At 42.8% G+C, this 25,818-nt stretch overlaps 1 protein-coding gene across 8 annotated transcripts; it reads right to left on the bottom strand.

Annotated features, from left to right (window-relative positions):
- Positions 1-592: 592 nt before the first annotated feature.
- ASTE1 (asteroid homolog 1) lies at positions 593-25,727 on the bottom strand. Of its 8 annotated transcripts, XR_008710772.1 has the most exons (8): positions 25,178-25,571; positions 24,508-24,679; positions 23,041-24,363; positions 15,816-16,026; positions 13,606-13,795; positions 8,767-8,914; positions 3,569-3,635; positions 3,326-3,368 (listed from the first exon to the last, which is right to left on the bottom strand). XR_008710772.1 is itself a non-coding variant. In XM_055569705.1 (7 exons), exons 3-6 carry the CDS (start codon positions 24,349-24,351, stop codon positions 3,581-3,583), a joined length of 1,767 nt encoding a protein of 588 aa, XP_055425680.1. In that variant the 5' UTR covers positions 24,352-24,363; positions 24,508-24,679; positions 25,178-25,571; the 3' UTR covers positions 593-3,368; positions 3,569-3,580. The 8 variants fall into 8 exon arrangements, 6 of the variants coding, with proteins under 6 accessions (XP_055425680.1, XP_055425679.1, XP_055425681.1 ...); XM_055569705.1 differs by lacking the exon at positions 8,767-8,914 and having other exon boundaries at positions 593-3,368; XM_055569704.1 differs by lacking the exon at positions 8,767-8,914 and having other exon boundaries at positions 593-3,368; positions 3,585-3,635.
- Between the last annotated feature and the right edge of the window lie 91 nt (positions 25,728-25,818).

Genomic DNA, 25,818 nt, shown 5'->3' with positions numbered 1-25,818 from the left:
TCACCATCTGCAGTGATTTTGGAGCCCAAAGTCTGACACTGTTTCCACTGTTTCCCCATCTATTTGCCATGAAGTGATGGGACCAGATGCCATGATCTTAGTTTTCTGAATGTTGAGTTTTAAAGCCAACTTTTTCACTCTCCTCTTTCACTTTCATCAACAGGCTTTTTAGTTCCTCTTCACTTTCTGCCATAAGGGTGGTGTCATCTGCATATCTGAGGTTATTGATATTTCTCCCGGCAATCTTAATTCCAGCTTGTGTTTCTTCCAGCCTAGCGTTCCTCATGATGTACTCTGCATATAAGTTAAATAAGCAGGGTGACAATATACAGCCTTGACGTACTCCTTTTCCTATTTGGAACCAGTCCATTGTTCCATGTCCAGTTCTAATTCTTGCTTACTGACCTGCATACAGGTTTCTCAAGAGGCAGATCAGGTGGTCTGGTATTCCCATCTCTTGAAGAATTTTCCACAGTTTCTTGTGATCCACACAGTCAAAGGCTTTGGCATAGTCAATAAAGCAGAAATAGATGTTTTTCTGGCTCTCTTGCTTTTTCCATGATCCTGTGGATGTTGGCAACTTGATCTCTGGTTCCTCTGCCTTTTCTAAAACCAGCTTGAACTGAAAGTTCGTGGTTCACATATTGCTGAAGCCTGGCTTGGAGAATTTTGAGCATTACTTTACTAGCGTGTGAGATGAGTGCAATTGTGCGGTAGTTTGAGCATTCTTGGGCATTGCTTTTCTTTGGGATTGGAATGAAAACTGACCTTTTCCAGTCCTGTGGCCACTGCTGAGTTTTCCACATTTGCTGGCATATTGAGTGCAGCACTTTCACAGCATCATCTTTCAGGGTTTCAAATAGCTCAACTGGAATTCCATCACCTCCACTAGCTTTGTTCGTAGTGATGCTTTCTAAGGCCCACTTGACTTCACATTCCAGGATGTCTGGCTCTTAGATGCGTGATCACACCATTGTGATTATCTTGGTCGTGAAGCTCTTTTATGTACAGTTCTTCTGTGTATTCTTGCCATCTCTTCTTAATATCTTCTGCTTCTGTTAGGTCCATACCATTTCTGTCCTTTATCGAGCCCATCTTTGCATGAAATGTTCCCTTGGTATCTGTAATTTTCTTGAAGAGATCTCTAGTCTTTCCCATTCTGTTGTTTTCCTCTATTTCTTTGCATTGATCGCTAAGGAAGGCTTTCTTATCTCTCCTTGCTATTCTTTGGAACTCTGCATTCAGATGCTTGTTATCTTTCCTTTTCTCCTTTGCTTTTCACTTCGCTTCTTTTCACAGCTATTTGTAAGGCCTCCCAGACAGCCATTTTGCTTTTTTGCATTTCTTTTCCATGGGGATGGTCTTGATCCCTTTCTCCTTTACAATGTCACAAACCTCTGTTCATAGTTCATCAGGCACTCTATCAGATCTAGTCCCTTAAATCTATTTCTCACTTCCACTGTATAATCATAATAGATTTGATTTAGGACATACCTGAATGGTTTAGTGGTTTCCCCTACTTTCTTCAATTAAGTCTGCATTTGGCAATAAGCAGTTCATGATCTGAGCCTAGTCAGCTCCCGTTCTTGTTTTTGCTGACTATATACAGCTTCTCCATCTTTGGCTGGAAAGAATATAATGAGTCTGATTTTGGTGTTCACCATCTGGTGATGTCCATGTGTAGAGTCTTCTCTTGTGTTGTTGGAAGAGGGTGTTTGCTATGACCAGTGCGTTCTCTTGGCAAAACTCTATTAGCCTTTGCCCTGCTTCATTCCGTATTCCAAGGCCAAATTTGCGTGTTACTCCAGGTGTTTCTTGACTTCCGACTTCCGACTTTGCAATCCAGTCCCCTATAATGAAAAGGACATCTTTTTTGGGTGTTAGTTCTAAAAGGTCTTGTAGGTCTTCATAGAACCATTCAACTTCAGCTTCTTCAGTGTTACTGGTTGGGGCATGGATTTGGATTACTGTGATATTGAATGGTTTGCCTTGGAAACGAACAGAGATCATTCTGTCGTTTTTGAGATTGCATCCAAGTACTGCATTTCAGACTCTTTTGTTGACCACGATGGCTACTCCATTTTTTCTAAGGAATTCCTGCTCACAGTAGTAGATATAATGGTCATCTGAGTTAAACTGACCCATTCCAGTCCATTTTAGTTCACTGATTTCGTATAATGTTGATGTTCACTCTTGCCATCTCCTGTTTGACCACTTCCAATTTGCCTTGATTCATGGACCTAACATTCCAGGTTCCTATGCAATATTGTGCTTACAGCATCGGACCTTGCTTCTATCACCAGTCACATCCACAACTGGGTATTGTTTTTGCTTTGGCTCCATCCCTTCATTCTTTCTGGAGTTATTTCTCCACTGATCTCCAGTAGCATATTGGGCACCTACTGACCTGGGGAGTTCCTGTTTCAGTATCCTATCATTTTGCCTTTTCATTCTGTTCATGGGGTTCTCAAGGCAAGAATACTGAAGTGGTTTGCCATTCCCTTCTCCAATGGACCACATTCTGTCAGACCTCTCCACCATGACCTGGCTGTCTTGGGTGGCCCCACATGGCATAGCTTAGTTTCATTGAGTTAGACAAGGCTGTGTCCATGTGATTAGATTGACTAGTTTTCTTTGATTATAGTTTCAGTGTGTCTGCCCTCTGATGCCCTCTAGCTACACCTACCATCTTACTTGGGTTTCTCTTACCTTGGACGTGGGGTATCTCTTCACGGCTGCTCCAGCAAAGTGCAGCCGCTGCTTCTTACCTTGGACGAGATCTCCTCACCGCCACCCCTCCTGATCTTGGACGTGGGGTTGCTTCTCTCGGCCGCCGCCCCAGATGGATGGATTTTAGGTAGTTATAAATGAGTGTGTCTTCATGGTCCTTTATCATATTCATCCATATAGTTGCATAATATGACTGCATTGGAATTTATAACCATCTTTCTTTAGGGAGTAGGTCTAGATAGATAGCCCATGAATTAGAGGTGTTAAAAATTAAGAGAAACTGTTTAATATCTTCCTAACTCACCCACATAGGGCTGTTAATTTAATCTAGGGGATGACAGACCATTGCCCGCAAATTTTATTCGCACACAAGTACTCACATTCACTTCCATATTGTTTACCACTGCAATTGTTTACCACAAGAAGACACATGTTGGTCTTTCATAGAAGGTTGCCTCTGATGTAGCTGTTCACAAAGAGCAGAATAAGGCCTCTGCAGTGTGTTCAGTGGACCAGAAAGGAGGGGGCATCAATCTTCTCTATCCTCCAGTTTCTCAACAAGGTATTCTGTCTGAAATGGATGCAGCTGATACCAGATTTGTTGTCAGTGACTCCTGGGTCTCCACCAAGGCTCCTGTCTGTGGAAAAAGTCAGAGACTCAGTCTGTTTTCAGAACATCATCAACAGGAAGGACATGGCAGCTATTACTGGTCCAGCTCATCACCAAGGCTCCCTCTTACAATGGGCTGGGGTGTTCTATTCTGTTGTCCCATCTGACTTATGCTTTTCAACACACACATGGCCTCCCCCCCTCCCCCCCCACACACCCTCCACTCACCTACTCCTCTGTTTACCTGTCCTTCTCACCCCCTTGGATGGACTTCCTTCTTGTCAGTTGCTTCCTCCTAACGCAAACACAAAAACAGGATCATTGTTTGAGCAAGCTGAAGTATATTATCCAAAATATATCACTCCAGTCTTACAGAGAAAGAACATTCTAAACCAACATATTTGCACAATATATTTCTACAGTAAAGTTATGACAGGATTCCTTCGTGAATTCCTCTTGGCTATTCGACTTACCAAAAACAGCTTTGCAAAATGATTTATGATGATCATAATAGGGTCAGTGTGTTTTAAAAAAAACTTGCATAAATGTGGGAGCTTACAGAGCCATAGTGCTTTGATTGGGAACTCGGATTTGTGAATGTCACCATTCCCAGGTTTCAGTACCAAAGGCCCCCTGCCCACCATTTTTGCCTCTTGTTTTCCTCAGAATTGGGGGACTAGACAAGGGAAGCTTGCTTTCTTAATAGCGTCCTTCCTAGAATCTTAACTATTACAGACAGTTATCTGATTATAATATTTGTTGTTCAGTTACCCAGTCATGTCCGACTCTTTCTGACCCCATGGACTGCAGCATGTCAGGCACCCCTGTCTTTTCACCATCTCCCAGAGCTTGCCCAAACTCATGCCCGTTGGGTCCGTGATGCCATTCAGCCATCTCATCCTTTGATGGCCTCTTCTTCTGCCCTCAATCTTTTCCATCATCAGGGACTTTTCCAGTGAGTGTTCTGTTCATATCAGATGATGGAGCTCCAAAATACTGGAGCTTCAGCATCAGTCCTTCCAGTGAATATTGTCTTGATCTCTCTTAATATTGACTGGTTTGATCTTGCTGTCCAAAGGACTCTTGGGAGTCTTCTCCAGCACCACAATTCGAAGGCATCAGTTCTTTGGCATTCTGCCTTCTTTATGATCCAGGTCTCACAACCATACGTGATCACTGGGAAGACCATAGCCTCGACTATACGGACCTTTGTTGGCAGAGTAATGTGTCTGCTTTTCAACATAATGCCTAGGTTTGTCATCGCTTTCTTGCCAAGAAGCAATCATCTTCTGATTTCATGGCTGCAGTCATCATCATCCACAGTGATTCTGAAGCCCAAGAAAAGGCAATCTGTCACTACTTCTACCTTTTCCCCTTTTTGCCATGCAGTAATAGGGCCGTATTCCATGATCTTAGTTTTTTAATATTTAGTCTTAAGCCAGTTCTTTTCATTCTCCTCCTTTACTCTCATCGGGAGGCTCTTTCGTTCCTCTTGCTTTCCCATTAGACTGTATCATCTGTGTATCTGAGGTTGTTGATGTTTCTCTCACCTATCTTGATTCCAGTTTGTAGCTCATCCAGCCCAGGATTTCTCATGATGTGTTCAGCATATAGGTTAAACAAACAGGGTGACAGCAGACACCACTGTTGTACCCCTTTCTCGATCTTGAACCAATCGGTTGATCCATAGGGGGTTCTCACTTGCGTCTTGACCTGCACATAGGTTTCTCACGAGACAGGTAAGATGATCTGGTATTCCCATTTCTGTAAGAGCGTTCCATAGTTTGTCATGATCTACACAGACAAAGGCTTTAGCGTAGTCAATGAAACAGATGGATTTTTCTGAAATTTCCTTGCTTTTTCTACAATCCAGCAAATGTTGACAATTTGATGTCTAGTTCCTCTTTCTTTTTTAAAGGATTACAATAGTACAATATTCTTATTGGAGATACTTGTAAACAGAAAAGGAGGAAAACACTTCATGATCTCAACACTCAAAGACTTTAATTTAGGCTTCTCTCTACTTAAGCACCTAAAAGCTATGTTTAACTTAACATATCCACCAGGGTGTCCCTCATGCCTCAGTGGTAAAGAATCCACCTGCTAATGTTGGGACACAGATTCAATCCCTGGGTTGGGAACATCCCCTGGAGAAGGAAATGGCATCCCACTCCAGAATTCTTGCCTGGGAAATCCCATGGACAGAGGAGCATGGTGGGTTACAGTCCTTGGGGTTGCGAAAGAGTTGGACACAACTTAGGGACTAAAAAACAGCAACAGTCCACAACAGAACCCCCAGTTCCCTCATTTTCAACTACACCCCATCCTATAGAAATACTGAATGACAGCTGAATAGGAAATCTGAAAATAAGGTTTTTTTTTTTAATGAAAACATAAAAATGCTGTGTTGTTGTGGCAGTTTCAACTGGTTTATAGCTGTTCTCATTGGTATGTTTATTAACTCCATGTTTTAGAGTAATATTAATATGTATTTACTCAAAGGTTTCCATAGCAGAACAAGTTCACTTTTAAGAAGTACATTAATCCACCTATTTTGAAATAGAGCTCATTACTCTGCATCCATGACAGCATGCATTGAGACACTGCAGAGTAGACTTGTTTTTCCTGCCCACATCCTTGGATTTATTCCGTCGTTACAAGAACACAAATAAGCCAGACACAGGAAGATGGGGAAGGGGGTGATGTCTGGATACACACACAGCAGTTTTTCAAGAAGAGCAAGCACTTCAGTTAATCCTCCAAAAAGCCTTAATTATATATGTCAACATGCCTGAAAAGTTTCCCCAATCTTGTATGGTAGCTCATGTGATGGTTATAATGTTTTCACAGAGTCAAATGATTCAGTCTTAACAAATTATCAAAAATCCAGCATTGATACATTTTTATTGTTTAATTTTGTTTTTTTGCAAAAACATTCCTAGGTATTCCTTGATCCTGATGATAGTGGGTTATTTTGTACACAGAAATCTCCAAGGATCTCCTAAAGCAATAATGGGAAAATTTCTTAAAATATGTACAATTTAGCTTTTTTAATAAAAACTTGAGCTATATTAACCAAATACCTAAAATGTTATCTATACTAGTTAGGAATAAAGGTGACTGCATGTGGGGGAGTTCCCTGGTGGTCCAGTGGTTAGGCCTTGGCACTTTCACTGGTGTTGCCTGAGTTCAGCCCCTGGTTGGGGAACTAAGATCCCACAAGCCACAGTGTGAGGCCAAAACAACAACAACAACAACAGTGATTGAATGTGCATATGTAACATATGGAATTTCTCTCCCTGAACACCAAATCCAGTGAAACTAGCTGGAACAATTCTCCATGTTTTACCTCTTCATTTCTTTCACCCATTTTAACAGACTGTACACTGCCTGGGGGCAGTCCATGCCTTTGAAATTTAAAATGCTCTTCCTCAGCAGGAAGTTCTCATCTAAGAATTATTATAGCTGTATGGGCTTGAATTATACTATTATTCAGACCTGGAAAGAAATGCTAAAGCAACGTATCCTGTATGGCTCAGAAAGCTGTTGCTACAAATGGAGAGCCATCTTTTTAATAGACATCTCTCCAAAAGAAAGATTATTTCATTTTAAATTGGTACAAGTACAGAATCATTTCTAGCTGCCCTGACTGAAATGCACCAGAGATAAATATTGAGTACTCCACTAACACCACACTAAGAATCCAGGGTCACTGTGTCTGGAGTCAGATACTAGTGAGAGTTTGTCCTTTCACAGAAGTGGAATTATGTCTCCTGGTCTTGCGAGTGACTGCTTGCTGAGTGCTGCTGGGTTCATGGTGTGCAAACCAGCCAGATAGCATGTGCTAGAGAGCAGTGTTCTGTGAACTCTGGAAGCCTCACTATGTGGGAGAGTGGTCTCCTTAGGGTTATGGGATAGGGTCAGGATATAACCCTTGCAGCTGCAGGAAAAGGTAACACTTGCTCCTAATTTTCTCTTGTCTCTAAACACATCCTGAAGTCTCAAGTTGGGTTTAAAAAACACTACAGAAAATTCCTTGATAACAAGAAAAAAGGACAGAAGTAGCAGAATGCTCACACAGGGCCTGTTCCTTCTGGTCTTTATTCATTGTTTCCTGGAGTTGAGCTTGGCTGCTGCTTCGCACCCTCCCAGCACTTCTCCACTTTCCATTGTGGCTTCAGCCTGGCAGCTCTGCTGCTGCTGCTAAGTCGCTTCAGTCGTGTCCGACTCTGTGTGACCCCAGAGATGGCAGCCCACCAGGCTCCCCTGCCCTGGGATTCTCAAGGCAAGAACACTGGAGTGGGTTGCTATTTCCTTCTCCAATGCATGAAAGTGAAAAGTGAAAGTGAAGTCGCTCAGTCGTGTCTGACTCCTAGCGACCCCATGGACTACAGCCTACCAGGCTCCTCCGTCCATGGGATTTGCCAGCCAAGAGTACTGGAGTAGGGTGCCATTGCCTTCTCTGGCAGCTCTGCTAAAGCTGCGCTAATGTTCTTACGTTCTTGCCCTTCTCAACTCGGCCGTATTTAACAATGTTGACCTGCTTTGCCTCTGCAAGAGTCTGCCATGAGCTCTGGCAGCCACTGGTTTCACAATGCTGTATGTTTCTGCCCAGCACCCTCATTTCTCCCAGAGACCTTGCTTTGCTCTTAGCTCTCAGGTGTGGATTTAATAATAGCTGTCTTTTGTGGCATGTTTTAGAGCCACTTGTGCTAACTAAAAGTACACATCATTTTATCCCTTGGACAACAATGTGAACTATTCTGATTCCAGTTTTACAGATAGGGTGTGTGTGTATGCTCAGTTGTGTCCAACTGTTTGCAGCCCCAGGAACTGTACCCATCAAGCTCCTCTGTCTATGGAATTTTCCAGGCTAGAATACTGGAGTGGGTTGCCATTTCCTACTCCAGCAGATAGGATAACTGAGGCATAGTCATTGGTTCATTTATTTTATGCACAAAGGAGGAAAAGATAATTGTAAGATCTTTCTAGCTTCTAAAACTAATTGGTTTGAGTTAGAAATTCAAATATGAAATTAATTTGAGTTCCTTTTTTGTCATAATTATTAAGAAAGGCCTTTAAATTTATATTTAAAGGATATACATATTCAACTTCCCATGTCCAGGTATCTCAAAAAGGACTTGTACAAATAAAAGTTTAATCACAGCTAAACAGAGAACAACATCACATTATAGTGTTTTTCTCTCTCCAGCTTTATTCCTAAAATTTATTGATCTTAGCTGTCCAAAGTTTTTTTTATTACTTAAATTGCTAATTGAAGACTTAACATCCCCAAAGACTCAAGTGAAATTTCAGTATCTAGAACTGAATCAGAAAGAGCAAGGTCTAAAGACTTGATTAAAAAACATAGGAAACAGGTTTTCCAAATGGAGTATGTGACGTTCTACATGTGCTCCCATCCCCACCTGTACTTCCTCCGAATCACATCTCTCTCTCTCAGCCAAGCTCAAAGGCCACGTCTGAGAATCCTCAGGTTTTGCCTCCTTGTCTTCATGGCTGCTCTCTCTTGATTGTAGCCTTCAGTCTGTACTTTGCCATTTTGCATCTGATGAACTGCATCATAAAATGTTCTCATTATTTCACTGTCTCACCTCCCCTTGCAGCTTACACAAGTATGACTTTGGGGGTCAGGTACTATGTCATATTTCTTTGGTAAACCCCCTCGGATGTATTGTGGAGCACTTGTGACCTCTTGCTTAATGTACACAGGAGAAGATACATACCAGAGTAGGTAACTTTCCTGAATTCTCACAGTAAGAGTTAATGGACATTATTAGATTTTAACTTTACTGCAAGGCTAGACAGTTTCAAGTGAATGGCCCTAATTCCAACAGTGAAAGAAAGGAACCTTTTTTCTTACGTCTGCTGAAAGAAGGAAGGCTCCTTCGATTGAAAAATTCCTGTTAACGCAAGAAAAAGGTAAATGATACAGTTCAATTTTGAATTGTAGCCTTACACAATTAAATTATGTAGCCTTACACTCTTCAGTTTGGTGCCTATCAAATCAGTACACTTGGCAAAGCAGAACTGGGAAAGAATGGTTTTTCATGCAAGGTTGGTGTTTTAAAAAGCAGCACAATATTGTAAAGCAATTATCCTCTAATTAAACATTTTTTTAAAAAAAGCAGTGTTGATGATAAGCCAGGAAATAGGACACTGCTGCTAGTATAATTTCTCCACTGGCCCCCAGCTCCAAGAATCAAGGAAGAGAATTTTGATATGACAAAGATCTTATATGCTTGCATAACTCATTGAAACTATGAGCCATACTGTGTAGGGCCACCCAAGACGGATAGGTCATAGTGGAGAGTTCTGACAAAACGTGGTCCACTGGAGGAGGGAATGGCAACCCACTCCAGTATTCTTGCCGTGAGAACCCCATGAACAGTACAAAAGTAACTTAAGATAGGCCTGCTCAAAAAACAGCTGAAACCACATTTAGCTGCTGATGGAATATAGCAATGAGACAGTAAAGACAGCAGAACACCATTTATATGAATACATAAAAAATGAAGGTTGGAGTATACTCTCAGATCTTGCCCAAATATATTCGTTCCACTTGCTTTTCTATTTTCAGTTCTTTATTTAGAACTGGCCATGTCTTCACCGTTCTGTAGGTGTTTCTAAGTTGGTAGCCTCTAGTGTGTTCCACAGCAGTGCCTTTCAAAGTCTTGACTGCAGTCCACAGTAAGAAGTTGCACAATCCATGATATGTGTATCTGATAATTCCATTTAAAAATGCTGGCTATGACATCAAATTACTTGCACATCTCACTACCAGGATGCTGTTTCTTCTACTGTTGGGACAATTAACAGTTTCAATTTCTGTTCTAAAAGTGCTCATCAGCCCTGCCATGGGCTCTTGTCAAAGTACTTAAGAGTCTCATTTTCTGTCTGGCTGCTTCTATCTTCCAGGGCCTAGACCTTTCCTAATAAAGGATGAAGAAGACACAGTTGTAAAAAAGTTGTTTTAAATGATGATAAGTCAGCTTCAGCTTATAGGAAGTAACTGACATAGGACTTCTGTTCTTTTTGAAAAAACATAGCTTGGACTGAGTTGCTGCAATTTGAAGACTAGACTATTATTAACATACTGAAGTGGAATGTGGCAAGTACAAACATGTTTTCACATGTGTTTAAGAAATACAAAAAGTTTACTTAAATCACTATCAAAAGCAGAATACAAAATACTTTGCAATTCAAAGTATTGCAGTGTTTGTCCTCTCACAGATTAATTCTAAAGAAAAAACTATCATTTCAAGGGAGGTAACACAAATTCTTGATAAGAATTATAAACTGAGTTTATTTGAGCTCTGGGGCCTCCTCATTCTCCAGGGTCTCCACCATCAACAGCTCAAACGGATTGCTTCCTTCATGCCAACTCCTGGCATTCAGGGTGGTTCCCACTCTGTTCTCTGACCAGCTGATACCTGATTTCTTCTGCTTTCTTCTTTTTGAATTTAATTTACCCTTTGGTAGGAACAGTTCAGCAGGGGCACAGGATCTTGTGGCATTGAACAGATGTTCGTAGAGTTGCTGGGCCTCAGGACACAAGCGCAGGAGGCTCTCCACCGAGGCCGACGTCAGTAGTTGTCGGCACAGACCATGCACCAGGCTCCCACTGTACAGTCTGCTCAGGGAAGAGGAGAGGGTATCATTACAGTCGAGGCTCCTGCGCTGGGACAGCTGTCACTAACGTGGCTTCAACAGATGCATCAAATACTGAGAGCGCTGCTTCTATAAAATCATTATTACTTACTCAAGGATAATCTGTTTCTTGAAAGAAGGAACTGAACTGTTACAAAGATTATTTCTTGGCTGGTAATACTTAGAACTTTTTATCTACAGAGTAAATGATGGGTGCTTGCTGATTCTGCAACTGGCCCCAACTTGAGCAGGCCTCTTAACACTTCAAAGAAAAGGAGTTAAAATGCCTCTGGTTAAACAAACAGGTAGGCTGTTGAATATGAGAAAATTTAATTGCATCATTTGTGAGGTCATTGGTTCACTTGGATTAAAAACTCCACAAATACAAGCTGAGGTGAACTGGAAGCCACAGATTTAATATTAATATATAACTTACTGCCACGGTTGATTGGTACCTTAGCAACTGATGGAGAACCACCATTTATTTAGTATAAATCATCACTTAAAGAGCCTTTGATGCTGAGATGAAGGAACAACTCTCCTGCTGAAATCACTATTAAGGGAACTGTTTCTGCTCTTTTGTTTTAAATAGATCTGTGGTCACTAGAGAGGATCCAGTCAAGGATGGCCAAAATTATTAAAGGAAAGGAATAAAGAATCCATAGGTCAAAGGGCAATTAATCTTATTTGGTAGAAAGTTTCAGGGTGTATTAATGTAATAGGGGCCTGGCTGGGTTGGCAGGTTTGTGTGGCCACCTGTGATTGCTGGGGGTCCGTGGGGGCAGCTGAGGCCCAGGTGCTGTCAAGCTGGCAGGCCTGATGGGCCGACATGCTGGCAGCAAGAGCTTCGGGCACTGCACTCATGAAACGGGAGAGGCAGGCACCGGCCCTCAGCACAGGAGAGGTAGCCAGGTGGTTAGAGGTCCTACTCTGTCAACAGTCAGGGTCACACAGGGGTGCCAGGACAATGTGGGGACAGGCTGATCGCAGTGTTCTCCGAGTCCCAGGCTAAGGACTGGCTGGACAGGGTCTGGGGACCTGGTCCTGAGTGCACTGGCAGCTGAGATCTGCCTCGAGCCAGGCCTGGGTGGGAGGACCGACTGGGTGCTAGACGAGTGCTCCTGGGCAGGGGACTGGCCCACACGAGGACCCTCTGCTCTTAGCCAGAGCCTGGACCTCAGAGGATTAAAGTCAAGCCTTGGGACTTTGCACCAGTAAAATGAGGGGTAATGCCATCGCTTTGCTTAAGGAATTAGGTGTTAAAAGCCACAAGGAAGCAAGGAAACAGAATTTAATGCCTCTCCTTCCCTTTCTCAAAACAGAGAATAACAACTGTTTTGTTACAAGTGTACAGGAATATCAGGACCTGACCAAGAACAAAAGATCTGACACCAAGAAGTCTGCAACAACTAACCATGCCCTCCCTCACTTTTCCTATAAAAGGGCTTTGCTGAAAGCTTTTGGGGTAATTTTGGGTTTTTAAGGCACAAGCCACCCATCTCCTTGCATGGCCCTGCAATAAACCCTTCTCTGCTCCAAACTGTAATATTCTGGTATTGTTTGGCCTCACTGAGTGTCCAGCACACAGACTTACCTTCAATAACATTAACAACAGTATTTACTGCTAGGAAGCTTTGAACTTGAAACATTTCAAGTCATACCAGTACACATGAAATGCCTCCATATAAAACTAATTTATTCAATAAATATGTGAGTACTTTACTGAATGTGAGGCTCTGGGGCTATAATAGTAAACACAGCAAACAAGTCCTTAGCCCTCCCAGGACTTATAATCAAGTGCAGAGATATATGTAACTGCAAGTCTATTTTCTAACCATCTCCCTTTTATCTTTCTCACTCACTCCCTCAAATATACAAATCACTCAGATGTCCACTCTGTTGATCCTACCACCCTTTTCACTGGCCCACACCCTACTGCTAGCCTTTCCTTATACATTTTACACTCCACAGTCAAACATTAACCCACGTCCTAGCATGCAGGCTGTCTCTCCCTTCTTCATACTTGTCTGGCAAAACAAAAGCCCCAGACGAAAAAAAAAAACAATCCACATAAGCATCTAATAGTCACATCACTAAAAACTCTGTGACAACAGACTTTTTAGATGTTTTGCCCACTACACCCTAGCACAGAGTAAATATTTACCATCTGAATGAATGAATGAATAATAATATGCCAAGTGGTAAGAAATGCAAGTACAAAGACACAGAAGAGCAGCAGGACTACAGAGACTAGAAGTAGAGAATATTTCAGTAAGATCATAAGAAAAAGCCTTCATACTGTGATATCTGAAAGAAATGAGAGGAAGAGTTATACTCTATCAACAACTGCCTCTTACCTTTAAGGAACTGATTTTTTTTTTTTAATTTGGAAAGCTTTAAAAAAAAATCATGGAAACTTTCTTTGGAAATATGGAAATAATTTAATGTTTTTTAAACTTAGCATTATAGTTCTTCAGGTATAACAGTGATCCAAGACCAATTATACTAAATTTGGTTTCGTTAAAAAATCTTTGCTTTCAATGTAAATAGAACTTTGACATGTGGCCACCTGAACCGGCTTCCTGGTAGTTACTTACCGAGTTAGGTCTGGCTCCGGAAGAGGCGTGGACAGCAGTTGGTTGAGATACAGCCCCATCTGCAGGCAACACTGCCACTGACAGAAGACGTGAGCGGTGTCCAGGTCCAGCCGTGTGCCCGGCGGCGCCTTCACTCTCTGCAGCTCTTCATACAGCGTCTCAGCTCCACCGCCCCGCACAGCTTTCTCCTCTAGATAAGAGACACAGCCAAAGGGCAGTATTTCCAAAAACACTGTATCATCTTGTAATATTTTTCCTTACATAAAACTTCAGATTCCATAAAGAAAAAAACTAGTTTAAATAACCAAAATGCTTTTCTTTTCTGTCTCTTAGCTATTTTCATGTCAGTGTAAAAGCCTTTTGACATGTAAATTGAAATATTTATACTGAGATGCCTTTTTAGTGACAACCTAAGTTTACTCAACCCCAAATTCTTTACTTTTCCTTAGAATAATATCTCTTCCTCTGATCTACTACCTGACCTTAAACACATCTGCATTTCAACTCTCCAAACCCTAAATCTGTCTCTGAAAAATACCAATTACTATGAAAAATTCCATTCTCTTTACTATTCTCTTTCGCTAAATTTCCTCAAAGAACAGTCGTGTGTTCAAAACACGCTTTAACTTCTGTTTTATGGGGAAAAAACAAAAGCAAGACTCTCAGAAAATCTGGCAAGTCATCCACCCGCTCAGTGTTGAAGGAAAAGCAGCAACCACCCCAGGAGACCTGCCTGTACCCAGGTCCACACGCAGCCTGCCTTCCAGACCAACTCGGAAGGAAGGAAAAGGAGGCCCACCTTTTACCAATGAGCGAGCACCAAGGCACTGAGCCTGCCTGGGTGGGGGTGGGGGTCCACATTCCTAAAAGAAAACAAACAGACCCTTGACATGTCCCTTCTTTTGGACTCAGGTAAAAACCTAATAGGCTGGTGCTCTGACAATCTTCTTAAACTATGTTTATATTCAGTGAGGGGAAACACCCTAACTTTTGTCCTAATTGGTAGCAGGCTAGAACTTACTTGCTTACAATAGTCCCTTCTGACAGAGGCTCTCACACTCTGGGGTGTCCTGGAGTCTCTGTTGGCTCATTGTTTCATGAACTTAATTTAAGCAGCAAATGTCAGAGTAGCGCTGTCCAGAACTTCCTGCAATGATGGGAATGTTGTCCAGTACAGCAGCCTCTAGCCATTTGTGGCTCTGGGGCATTTGAAATGTGAGTTCATTGAGAAGCTGAATGTTCAACTTTAAACAGCCACATGTGGCTCACAGCTATCATGTTAGATAGTGCTGTTCTAGAGTGCGACAACTGTTATACATGTTGGATAAGCTCATAATCCTGTACAAAGGGTAATCTCATTAGAGGACTGACAGGCTCCCATGCTTCAATATTTTATTTCACCTGGCGTTTAAATGAAGATGCTGCTGCGTTGCTTCACTCGTGTCCGACTCTGTGCGACCCCATAGACGGCAGCCCACCAGGCTTCCCGTCCCTGGGATTCTCCAGGCAAGAACACTGGAGTGGGTTGCCATTTCCTTCTCCAATGCGTGAACGTGAAAAGTGAAAGTGAAGTCGCTCAGTCGTGTCCGACTCTTAGCGACCCCATGGACTGCAGCCTTCCAGGCTCCTCCATCCATGGGATTTTCTAGGCAAGAGTACTGGAGTGGGGTGCCATTGCCTTCTCCGAAATGAAGATGAGAGTACCTCAAAGTGTATTTCTCTAATAGAAAGAGAAATTACTATTTCTACCATCATTAACTTACATACTAACAGAAACTTGCAGTGGAGAAAACAAAAAACAGCAGCACAAGCATTCACATTTACTGTTATTGTAGGTGTCCAGAAGTTCCACTAATGGGCAATTGGACGTAAGTCTCCAGGGCAGATGCTGCTGCTGCACTGAAGAGAGGGACAGGGAACACAGAGTAAAAAATGCACATGAAAGTTGTGCTTTCGAGACTCAGCCTCAGGTGCCGTGGGGCAGGTGCGTGAGGCAGCATCAGCACATCTTCACTGCTGTGCCCTTGGGGTCAGGGCACACGTGATGCTCAGAAAGATTGATCAAGGAATCAGAGCTGTCTGGGTGCCCCACTTCTAAGTTCTGATACAACTGATGGAAGTAAATAATCTGGGAACTTTTGTTTGTTTCAACTGTTGATTATATGCACGTAACTCATGAAGACATACTCCTGGAACATGCAGGCACTTACCAGGGCTGCTGACCATGGCACGCAAGGGCCCCAGCAGCATCCCCAGCAGCAGGGCCTGTAGGTGATGCAGCTTCAGCGTGGCCTCTGTGTGTTGTACCCAGTAGCAGCTGACAGCGACAGGCAACTTCAGCGCGGCAGGGACTGGGTCCAGGAGGCTCTGTTTCACCTTCAGCGTTTCTAACAGAAGCATCTGCCGGCTAGCCAAGGAGAGCTGGAAATACACACCAGACATTCTGCAAGTTACTTTGGGGAATGTCTTTTTTTTTTTTTCTAGTATGAAGACACTTTCATGCAAATGAAACCAGGTCAGTTTTTATCTTTCTGTGGAAAAAAGTGAGCCCCACTTAGAGCATTTAGAACCTTCGTAAGGGCTGGCGTAAGTTTGGTGACCGGCTGGATGTGCTGTGGTCTTTGTTTGCATCAGTCCGCGCCCCGGTCCACAACCCGTGTGGGCTGCTGGTTATCTTCCGTGTGCCTCTCACCCGGGAAGCTAGTGGAAACAATCCTCAGGCCCCAACCCTTAAAACTGATTCAGTAAATCTGAGGGGAGCCCAGAAATCTGCATTTTAACACTTCTGCTTTAAGAAACAAAGATCTACATTCAACCCTACCCTTACCTGCTAGTGACTGTGCCGGCCCCGGCCTCCATGAGGGCATCACTGACCACCTCCGGAAGGCAGACTGGGACGACATGCACCCTCTGCAGCATCCCACGCAGCCTTCTGTTTGTCTGGGTCCTGACTCAAATGTATGTCTTACTGTCTGTTTTCTTCCACAAGAGAATTGCCCCAGGATGGCCACTTCTAGTGGCGGGTATATTCCAGGGGAACAGGAATATTTAAGGACTGCCTGCATTGTGCTAGTAACTCACCACACTAACTTTTACTCCAGGTTTCACATAAAGAAAGTAATAAGCTATGAGAGCTTCAGGCTCTGGTTGAAATAATTTTAACTTACTGAATATCTTTTCTTCTTTCTTTTCGATTTTTATTCTTTTTTAATTGAAGGATAGTTTTCTTAAGATTTAAGAAACATAAGGGACCTTGCAGGTCACAGAGTTTCACAGAAAAGGAAATTAGGACTATTAGAAGAGCACCGCAGGGTGACTTCACCATCAAACTCTGAGAGGAAAAATAATAGTTTGTATTAGTGGTGTCTGCACAAAGCCAGAAAAGACTTCCTTCTTAATTTTCTGGAAAGATGAGACTACCTGGCACATTTCTCGGCATGTAACGCCTCGCCGGTAAGTAAGTGTGTTGACAGCTGAAAATGGAGATGTGACCTTGAAGTAAAACACATTGTAACTGGCAAAACAGTTTCACTGTCAATGTATGACAGCTTTTAATACAATGATTTATAGGTACTGGTTTTAATAACTAGATACTCTGATGAACTTTTTAAAATTAGAAATACACAAAGTGGTTTACAGCACAGTCACCCACCCCTTTGGGAAGTAGCATTAATTACTTAAATTTAAATATATTCCTCATAATCTCCTAAATTGATAAAAGGACATACCAAGCAAAGCTAAGAAAACACATAAATTCTTTTCTGACATAATGCTTAAATTATTGAATTCTCTAGCCAAGTTACAACTTTTATAAACCAAGCAGAGTCTGGCCTTTGACTTCAGACAGGTTCTCCCCTCACTAACTCTGCAGCCGTGAGCAAGTTTCTTAGCTTTTCTACAGTCAGGTCTGATCATCTGTATAATGGACACTAGTAGGAGTTACACAAGATGTTTCCTAAGACTCACTCATCCATGTTCCCTTCCCAAAGGGGAACTGCTCTGCTCACAGCCCTTAAATCTAGTGAGGGTTCATCCCACGTTGACAAATCTGCAGAAGAAGCTGCCACAGAGGCAGAGGAGAGAGGCTGGTCTTGGCACACTGCCTTACTCTCCAAGAACGACCCCTTCCATCTCTCCTTTACAGATAGCCTCTTGAGGGTTCACTTGAATGGTGCTCTGTCCACTGCAAGTAACACAGTGAAAATGGAAACTCTATCCTATGTGGTTACTGTGGGAACTAAATAAGAGATTGTATAAAGTTTCTATTACAAGAGCTGGCACAGAGCAGATGAAGTATTATTATTTTTTAAACTAAAAAAAAATATTTATTTGGCTGCATCGAGTCTCAGTTGTGGCATGCAGGCTTAACTGCAGCATGTGGAATCTTCTCAGACCATAGATCAAACCTGCATTCCTTGCATTGCAAGGCAGATTCCCTACCACTGGGCCACCAGGTAAATCCCAGGTGAAGTACTATTGCCACATCATGTTAAGCAAACGAAATAAACAGATACTATCACAAAGTTTCCATATGTGAACTTCACATCTCTGTAATCACATCTGCACCGATACCCTTTAAAATTACCGTGGGCTAATCAGAGCTAACAGCACTGAATTAGAATACAGAATTGACTGTGCCAATGGAAACCCAAATGACATCTGCAGATACAACTAAGATCTCACCTCACTTTGAATACAGGTACATGATGAGAATACTTGTCACCTGCACTGAGCCAGGAGTATTAGCACACTGTACTCATTATCTCAACTTGATTTTCAGGCAGGAAAAGTGTCCCAATCCCTGTGTCATACCATACACACACACAAGTATCAGTTCCAGATAGATTTCAGATCTAAATGTGAAAGGCAAAAATTTTTTCATGACTTTGGAGCAGGCAATAAGTCAGTTACAAAAATGATAGGCATAAATAATGAAATTTTAGAGTGTATTAAGAACTTCTGTTCATGAAAACATACTTGAGTGAAAAGACAATCCACAGTATACTCCCCACAATGCATGTTATTTGATAAAGGACCTGTATATAGGAATAAACCAAAAAACAGGAATACGGGAAAAGACTTTGAATAGAAGCTTAACAGAATATGCACACGGCCAATGAACACATGAAAAGGTGTTCAAATAAAGTCATCAGAGAAATGCAAATTAACACCCATCAAATTGGCTAAAATGATGGCAACCATAATAGCTAAAATTTTTTAAAAGGATAGAAGACACCAAGTAAGGGTAACGGTGTAGTCAGAGGAATGCCCATAAACTGCTGTGGGAATATTTGCTGGTGAAACCACTGTACAAGAGCACTCGGCAGTCTCCCAGGCGGAATGTATGTGTGTCTTATGGCCCAGCTACTCCTCTCCTAGTTGACGTATAACCAGGAATGGAGTAGCTGGGACGTATGACAACGTGCAACTGTCACGTTCTGTTGAAATGTGACCATATTTTTACTAAATGCTGTACACTCAGATGTTCATAGCACTATTCATAACAGCCTAAACTGCAAACTGCCCAAATGCCCATTAGCTATTAAAAAAAAAAAAAGCTGGAAAAATCAATTGTGGCATATTCCCTCAATGTAAAAATACACAGCAATGAGAAGTGAATGATCTGCAGCTACACACAGTGATATGAATGAATCTCATTAATCTCATGAACATTATGTTGAATAAGACAGATGATTTATGAAGTATAAAAAGTAACTATTAAATGTTGTTAGAGATGAAGACAATGATCACAAGAGGTGAGGGAGAGAGTGACTGCAGCCAGACGGGGCAAGCAGGGGTGCTGATAATGAGTCTTCACCTGGGTTCTCCTTATGTGCAACTGTCAAGCTGGTCAGAACTCATCAAGGTATAAATTATCTGTGCACTTTGCTATGTGGACACATGCAGGGAAGGACGAAGGGCAAAGCAGCAAAGGAAATATTTAGGGCTGATGGATGCACTCATTAGCTTAACTGTAGGATGGATTCACGGATGTAAATGTATATTGAAACTCATCAGAGTATGTACACTTAAAACAGACATTTCATTGTACATCAGTTACTTCTCAATAAAGCCATAGATTAAAAAAAAAAAAAAGGCCTCCAACATTGCACCATTTATGTTGTGAGTAGAAATGTAATTTCAGCAACACATCCTTTAGAATGTTGCTGTTGGAGGATGGAGGGAATGAGAAGGCATCTTGAGACTGAAAAATGAGGCATGTGTCTCCATATAATCAATGGATTGGTTTCTTATCAGGTAACTCACTCAGGGTGGGATCAGGATCTGGTGGACAACAATCGATCAGAAGCATTTGTAGGGGCCATTGGGACAATTTATAGTTAACCTGGGGGTGGGTGCTTGGAAACAGGGTATACATTCCTAAGTCAAAATTCATGAATGGGTAACTGGTCTCATGGACATAGTCAGACTGCTTCAGAAAAGATTTCCATTGTTTGTGACTAGCAGAGCATAGAGGCCACGGGGTCCTAATGATTATTAAAAAGTCTCTATTAACCATAGAGCCCTTATGACAGAGGAGTGACTGATGGCCCTCCAGTATACTCCTGGGAAGGGTCAGCAGAAGAACAGGAAGAGCTATAAGGATTCAGGACACCATTGGTCATGCTAACAGCCACACTTTTTTTTTATTGGTATGGGTAAAGTTTTAATAAATCCCTGTTTGGAATCTGACCTATGCTCAGCTCTAGTCAGTTGTGCTACTTAACATGATAAGAATGTCTCTCATCTAGACTTAAATGAATTATACACACCAGATGTGAATGTCCAATCTTGGGCTTCCCTGAGTATGGTGACTTGTAATCAGGCATGTCCCTTGCAGGGACCTCAGAAGTTATGTATATGGAATTGTTACAAGAAAGATTAGATCCTGTGGGGAAGCAGGCCAATGGGACTTTTTCCTTCTTTAATTGAGATATAATTCCCATGTCATAAAATTCACCCCTTTAAAATGGTTTTAGTTTATTTGTGCCATGCCATGCATTGAAAGAGGAGAGTGAAAAAGTTGGCTTTAAAACTCAACATTCAGAAAACTAAGATCATGGCATCCGGTCCCATCACTTCATGGCAAATAGATGGGGAAACAGTGGAAACAGTGACAGACTTTATTTTTGGGGGCTCCAAAATCACTGCAGATGGTGACTACAGCCATGAAATTAAAAGACGCTTGCTCCTTGGAAGAAAAGCTATGACCAACCTAGATAGCATATTAAAAAGCAGAGACATTACTTAGCCAACAAAGATCCATCTAATGAAGGCTATGGTTTTTCCAGTGGTCATGAATGGATGTGAGAGTTGGACCGTAAAGAAAGCTGAGTGCCGAAGAACTGACGCTTTTGAACTGTGGTGTTGGGAGAAGACTCTTGAGAGTCCCTTGGGCTGCAAGGAGATCCAACCAGTCAATCCTAAAGGAAATCAATCCTGAATATTCATTGGAAGGACTGATGCTGAAGCTGAAACTCCAATCCTTTGGCCACCTGATGTGAAGAACTGACTCACTTGAAAAGACCCTGATGCTGGGAAAGATTGAAGGTGGGAGGAGAAAGGAACAACAGAGGATGAGATGATTGGATGGCATCACTGGCTCAATGGACATGAGTTTGATTAAACTCTGGGAGTTGGTGATGGACAGGGAGGCCTGGCGTGCTGCAGTCCATGGGGTCGCAAAGTCAGACATGACTGAGCGACTGAATTGAACTGAACGAATGCCTGTGCCATGCCATGTCATGCTAACTCACTTCAGTCATGTCTGACTCTGTGCGACTCTATGGACATAGTCTGCCAGGCTCGTCTGTCCATGGGATTGTCCAAGCAAGAATACTGGAATGGGTTGCCATGCCCTCCTCCAGGGACTCTTCCTGACCCAGGGATCGAACGTGGGTCTCTTAAACCTTTTGCACTGGCAGATGGGTTCTTTACCACTAGCAATAAGCATGTGCAACCATCACTAATTCCTGAACATTTCATCACCCCAGAAAGAAAACTTTTCCTATTAGCAGTCATTCCTCATTGCCAAGAAGGCTCCTGGACCTACTGATGTGAATCCTATTCATCCTGCCTGAGCTGTTACCAATGGGGAGGCTAAAAGGGCTAGTTCCTGGTCACCTGTGTAGACATTCTGCGATGGATGATTTTTGGTTGAAGATGCTGTTCTGCCAAATATAAGATGTTCAGCAACATCCTTGGCCTCTCCTAACTAGATGGCAGTAGCAACAGGCCTCTTCCCCAAGTACTACCAATCAAGTGTCCCCTGACATTGCCAAGTGTCACCTGGGGGCAAAATCACCCGCTATGGAGAATCAATGGTGTATAACCTTGGGAGGACTCCAGCTCCTGATTCAGCATCCAGGGATGCTGTCCTGAGGTCCTATATCCTGGAGCTGATGGGCACTTGGAGTGGCCTGGGAGACTCCTGAGTCTGAATACTGAGTTGGATCTAATGTGCTTAGTCGCTCAGTCATATCTGACTCTGTGCAACCCCATGGACTGTAGCCAGCCAGGCTTCTCTGTCCATGGGGTTCTCCAGGCAAGAATACTGGAGTGGGTGGCCATTCCCTTCTCCATGGGATCTTCCCAATCCAGAAATCAAACCCACATCTCCTGCATTGTAGGCAGATTCTTTACCCTCTGAGCCACCAGGGATCCAACCCCCACCCCTACCCCCGCCCCCACAAATAAGTATTGCAATTGGAATTGTGAATTTATCTGCATTTAATTTGTAAATATAAGCAGCTTCATATCTATTTGTAATTTTTAATATATTTATGTAATATTACTAAAAAACAAAGTAAAGAATGGGATTCATGAGACTTTCTTTTAACTCAAAAAGGGGGTTGGCCTGCTTTTCAGGTTTAAGCAACAATGAGTTAGGTTAAAACTCATGTTTTCAGTATTAAACTAAGCAAATCATCCTGATGCCATAAACCTCAAGTCTAAAAAAAAGTTCTCATCAATAAACATGAAAAACTAGGCCCAAGCATCAGTATCAATTTTGTTAATTGCAATTCAGTGCAGTCTGAGATATTAGTTATGCCTTTGGTCAAGGCCTGAAGGCAAACTTTCCATTTTCTGCAGCTCAGAATTTTTTTCCCTTTCCTTTTATTTTTAGTCACTAACTCCATTCTATTACTAGCTAGTTAACAACACACCAGTAGTAATAACCACAGAGATAACACATGCTACTGAAGTACAGTGGAAATGGTAAATTTGGCACTAATGGATCTAGGTTTGAGGCCCAGCATGGATAACTCCCTGGCTGATGATTCACATACTTACTTAAGAGTCCTAGTTTTCTCAGCTACGAAATAGAGGCAATATAGCAACCGACCTCAGCTTGTTATATTGAGAGTTAATACATATGAAAGTACTTTGTAATCTGTAATTTACAGAAATTGCAGTGGTATTACAAACACTTACCTCAGTCAATTTGCTTAAGTCAGAATGATCCTTGGGTAGTTCTACTGCATTAACAATTGATGTTTTGATATTTTTATTAATCCTTTCCACTTCGCTGAAAGTTGGAGGCTGAGGAGGCAGTGCATCCCAGGCCACATTACGTACATGTGGAGGAGCATTCACGAGGAGCCCATAGATGACTTGCCGGATGGGCAGAGAGATTCTGTGGGCGTTTGGTCGCTGCATGTTTTCCACCTGTGTGTGGAGAATGGTCCGTCTCAGCACCAGAGCATCACTGATGAAAGGGGACAGTTGGCCCCTGGCTAAGGCTGCAAGCACCCACGGTGGTAAACCGGGACTCCAGGTGTCTGGGCAGGTGTAAGCACCATGCTGGAAGAAGTCCTGAAGCCTTCCCTGGGCCTGCAGGTACTCCTCCATGGATCTGCACAGAAGTTCCTTCACGGTTCCTCGTCTCTTTTTGGGGAGATGGTTCAGAACGCTGTCTAACGCTTCAGTAGGGTCAGCGAAACGAGACAACCAATTTAGAAGTCCCAGCACCCGGTGATGTCTCCTACCCTTAGAATTGGCAGCCCCAAGAGGCAGTCGTACTTTACTCAAGAACGTCTCCATGACAGGCAGATTAACGTGGTCATTTCCACACAGCACCGCGAAGAGAGGCAGCAGCGTTTTGTTCATATTGCCAAAGTGACAGCACAGCGCATCGAGGAAAAAGCACTTGGCAGGGATGTAGCGGTCTCGTGTGCCCTTGATGGTGTTCACATTTCTCCACTGAAAGCCATTCAGTGGGCAAAACCCACTTTTCAGATCAAAAATGCAAAAGTCACTATCGGATGATAAGACGGGGCAATTCCAGTGATTAGCAAGGGTCATAATGTCCCGATCTGCTTCCGAAAAGCACTGGACGAAACATACCTGCAGCTTGATCAGAACCTGTATGAACACCTCTCGGATGAGTAAGGGGCACACATACCCACCCCCTCCAACAGAAAGGGAATGGGCCATCTGGATCTTCTCCCTAGCTCGATCCTTTAAAGTGTTAAGCTTCTTATCTGAAATGTCACATCCTCCATCTAAGACAACATATGGACAGATTTTACAAGCAAATAGTGATTCAAAGAATTTTTGTACAACATCTGTAAAAGAATCATAGTCCCCTCCATATCGCAGCTCCAAGTTTGAACTGAAGTAAAGCCGGTGGAAGAGGGCATAACCGTCAATGATAATTTTTGTGTCTCGCAACTTAACATCAGTGAAGAATTCATTACTATGATCTTCTACAAAACTCATTAGACCTCGGATACCCATGATCATCTGAAGAATTGCCTGTTTAAAACAAGAGAACACATTTTTAATTGATGTCACAGATGGTGAACAAAGGTACTGTTTTCAGCACCATCAAATGAACAGCAAAGGTTATGAAGAAATCTTTAAATAGAACGCATTAGGTGTTAGCACCTTAGTTCTTACCTAGATTCTGAGCCAACACCACCTAGCTGAGTTCTTTTTCATTCTCTCTCGCTTTCCCCAAGTGTTACAAGGCACAACTTCAATGGTTTCGTGGAAGCTGCTCTTTGGACAGGGATAGAGGCTGCTGACGTACAGAACTTTTGCAGACTTTAATACTGAGACAGTCATCATCCTACAACACAGAATATTTGTTTTGTGGGGTCAAAGTAAAAAGTCCTAAGCTATAAAAATGATAACCTCAATCACTTAATATATCAGAAAACATAGGCTTCAGTTAACTAGTGTGCAGGGTCCCTGATATGGATCCAGTTTTTCTATTTTGATAATCAGAGTCTGAGAATTTCTTTGAGGCCTTGGCTCAAGGGCCTGTCTTAATTAGCATAGTTACAAGTTTCAAGCCGGGAGGAACTGAATTCTCCAGTTTCACTCTAACAAGGGACTCTTCTCATCTGTCTCTGCATATCTGCCAGATTACTGAACATATCCTTCCCCAACCTGCTAAGTTCCAGGATATGAATTGCTAGTGTCTCCTTTGCCCTCAGGCTCCAATATGGCTCAGCAATGCACGGTTACTAATGCTGTGTTCATTTAAAACTGTGAGATTTTGTCAAACATGGATCCTTTCTTTTGCATTAGTTTTGATTTTTAAAGAAACTGTGTTAGAATTTACCTTGATTACAGAGTTTTTGGGCTTCCTCTCGCATTCAGTGCCCAACTCACTTCACCTCAATATTGGCCCTGTGTGTCTCAACACCTTACCCTGTAGGGTACCTACTTCTCTGCAAGTCTCTCTTCTAAAGCAAATTAAAATAGAGACCACATCAACTCATCCCAGGCTAGTTACAGCATCTTGCAGAGTAGATGTTCAACAAATTAGTGCTGGATAGGAGGGCGCACAAAAGGTCTGCTGCAAGTCCTCAAACACGGGCCTTCACACCCGGTCCCCAGGCCGGCAGCGGCCACCTGCTTGGTCCTTTGGGAGGACCCGCGGGAGCCGGGCGAGAACTGGAGGACCTAGCAACTGAGCCAGACCTCCCGAGCGGAATCGGAAGTCTCCGCGTTTGACGTCACGGAGACCCCGGTTACCGGAAGTCAGTGGCGCAGACTCCGCAGGGTGTGAGGGGGTCCACAGGCCTCGCGCGAGGTCATTCAGGAAACACGCTCCGAAAGGCTGCCGTTAAGCTAGGATAGCAAGGCCCGCAGGACGGGCCGCCTTTTCCCCGCCCACCTGGGTCTGCGCACACTTCCGCTTAAATGACCCTCTTAGGGGCCGCCTCCGCGACTTCCCGGTATGCCCCGCGCCTGCTTCCT

The sequence above is a fragment of the Bubalus kerabau genome, chromosome 2 (genome assembly GCF_029407905.1).
Source record: "Bubalus kerabau isolate K-KA32 ecotype Philippines breed swamp buffalo chromosome 2, PCC_UOA_SB_1v2, whole genome shotgun sequence".
Lineage (NCBI taxonomy): Eukaryota > Metazoa > Chordata > Mammalia > Artiodactyla > Bovidae > Bubalus > Bubalus kerabau.
Note: the sequence above shows the minus strand (reverse complement) of the source record. Positions and strands in the feature narration are given on the sequence as shown.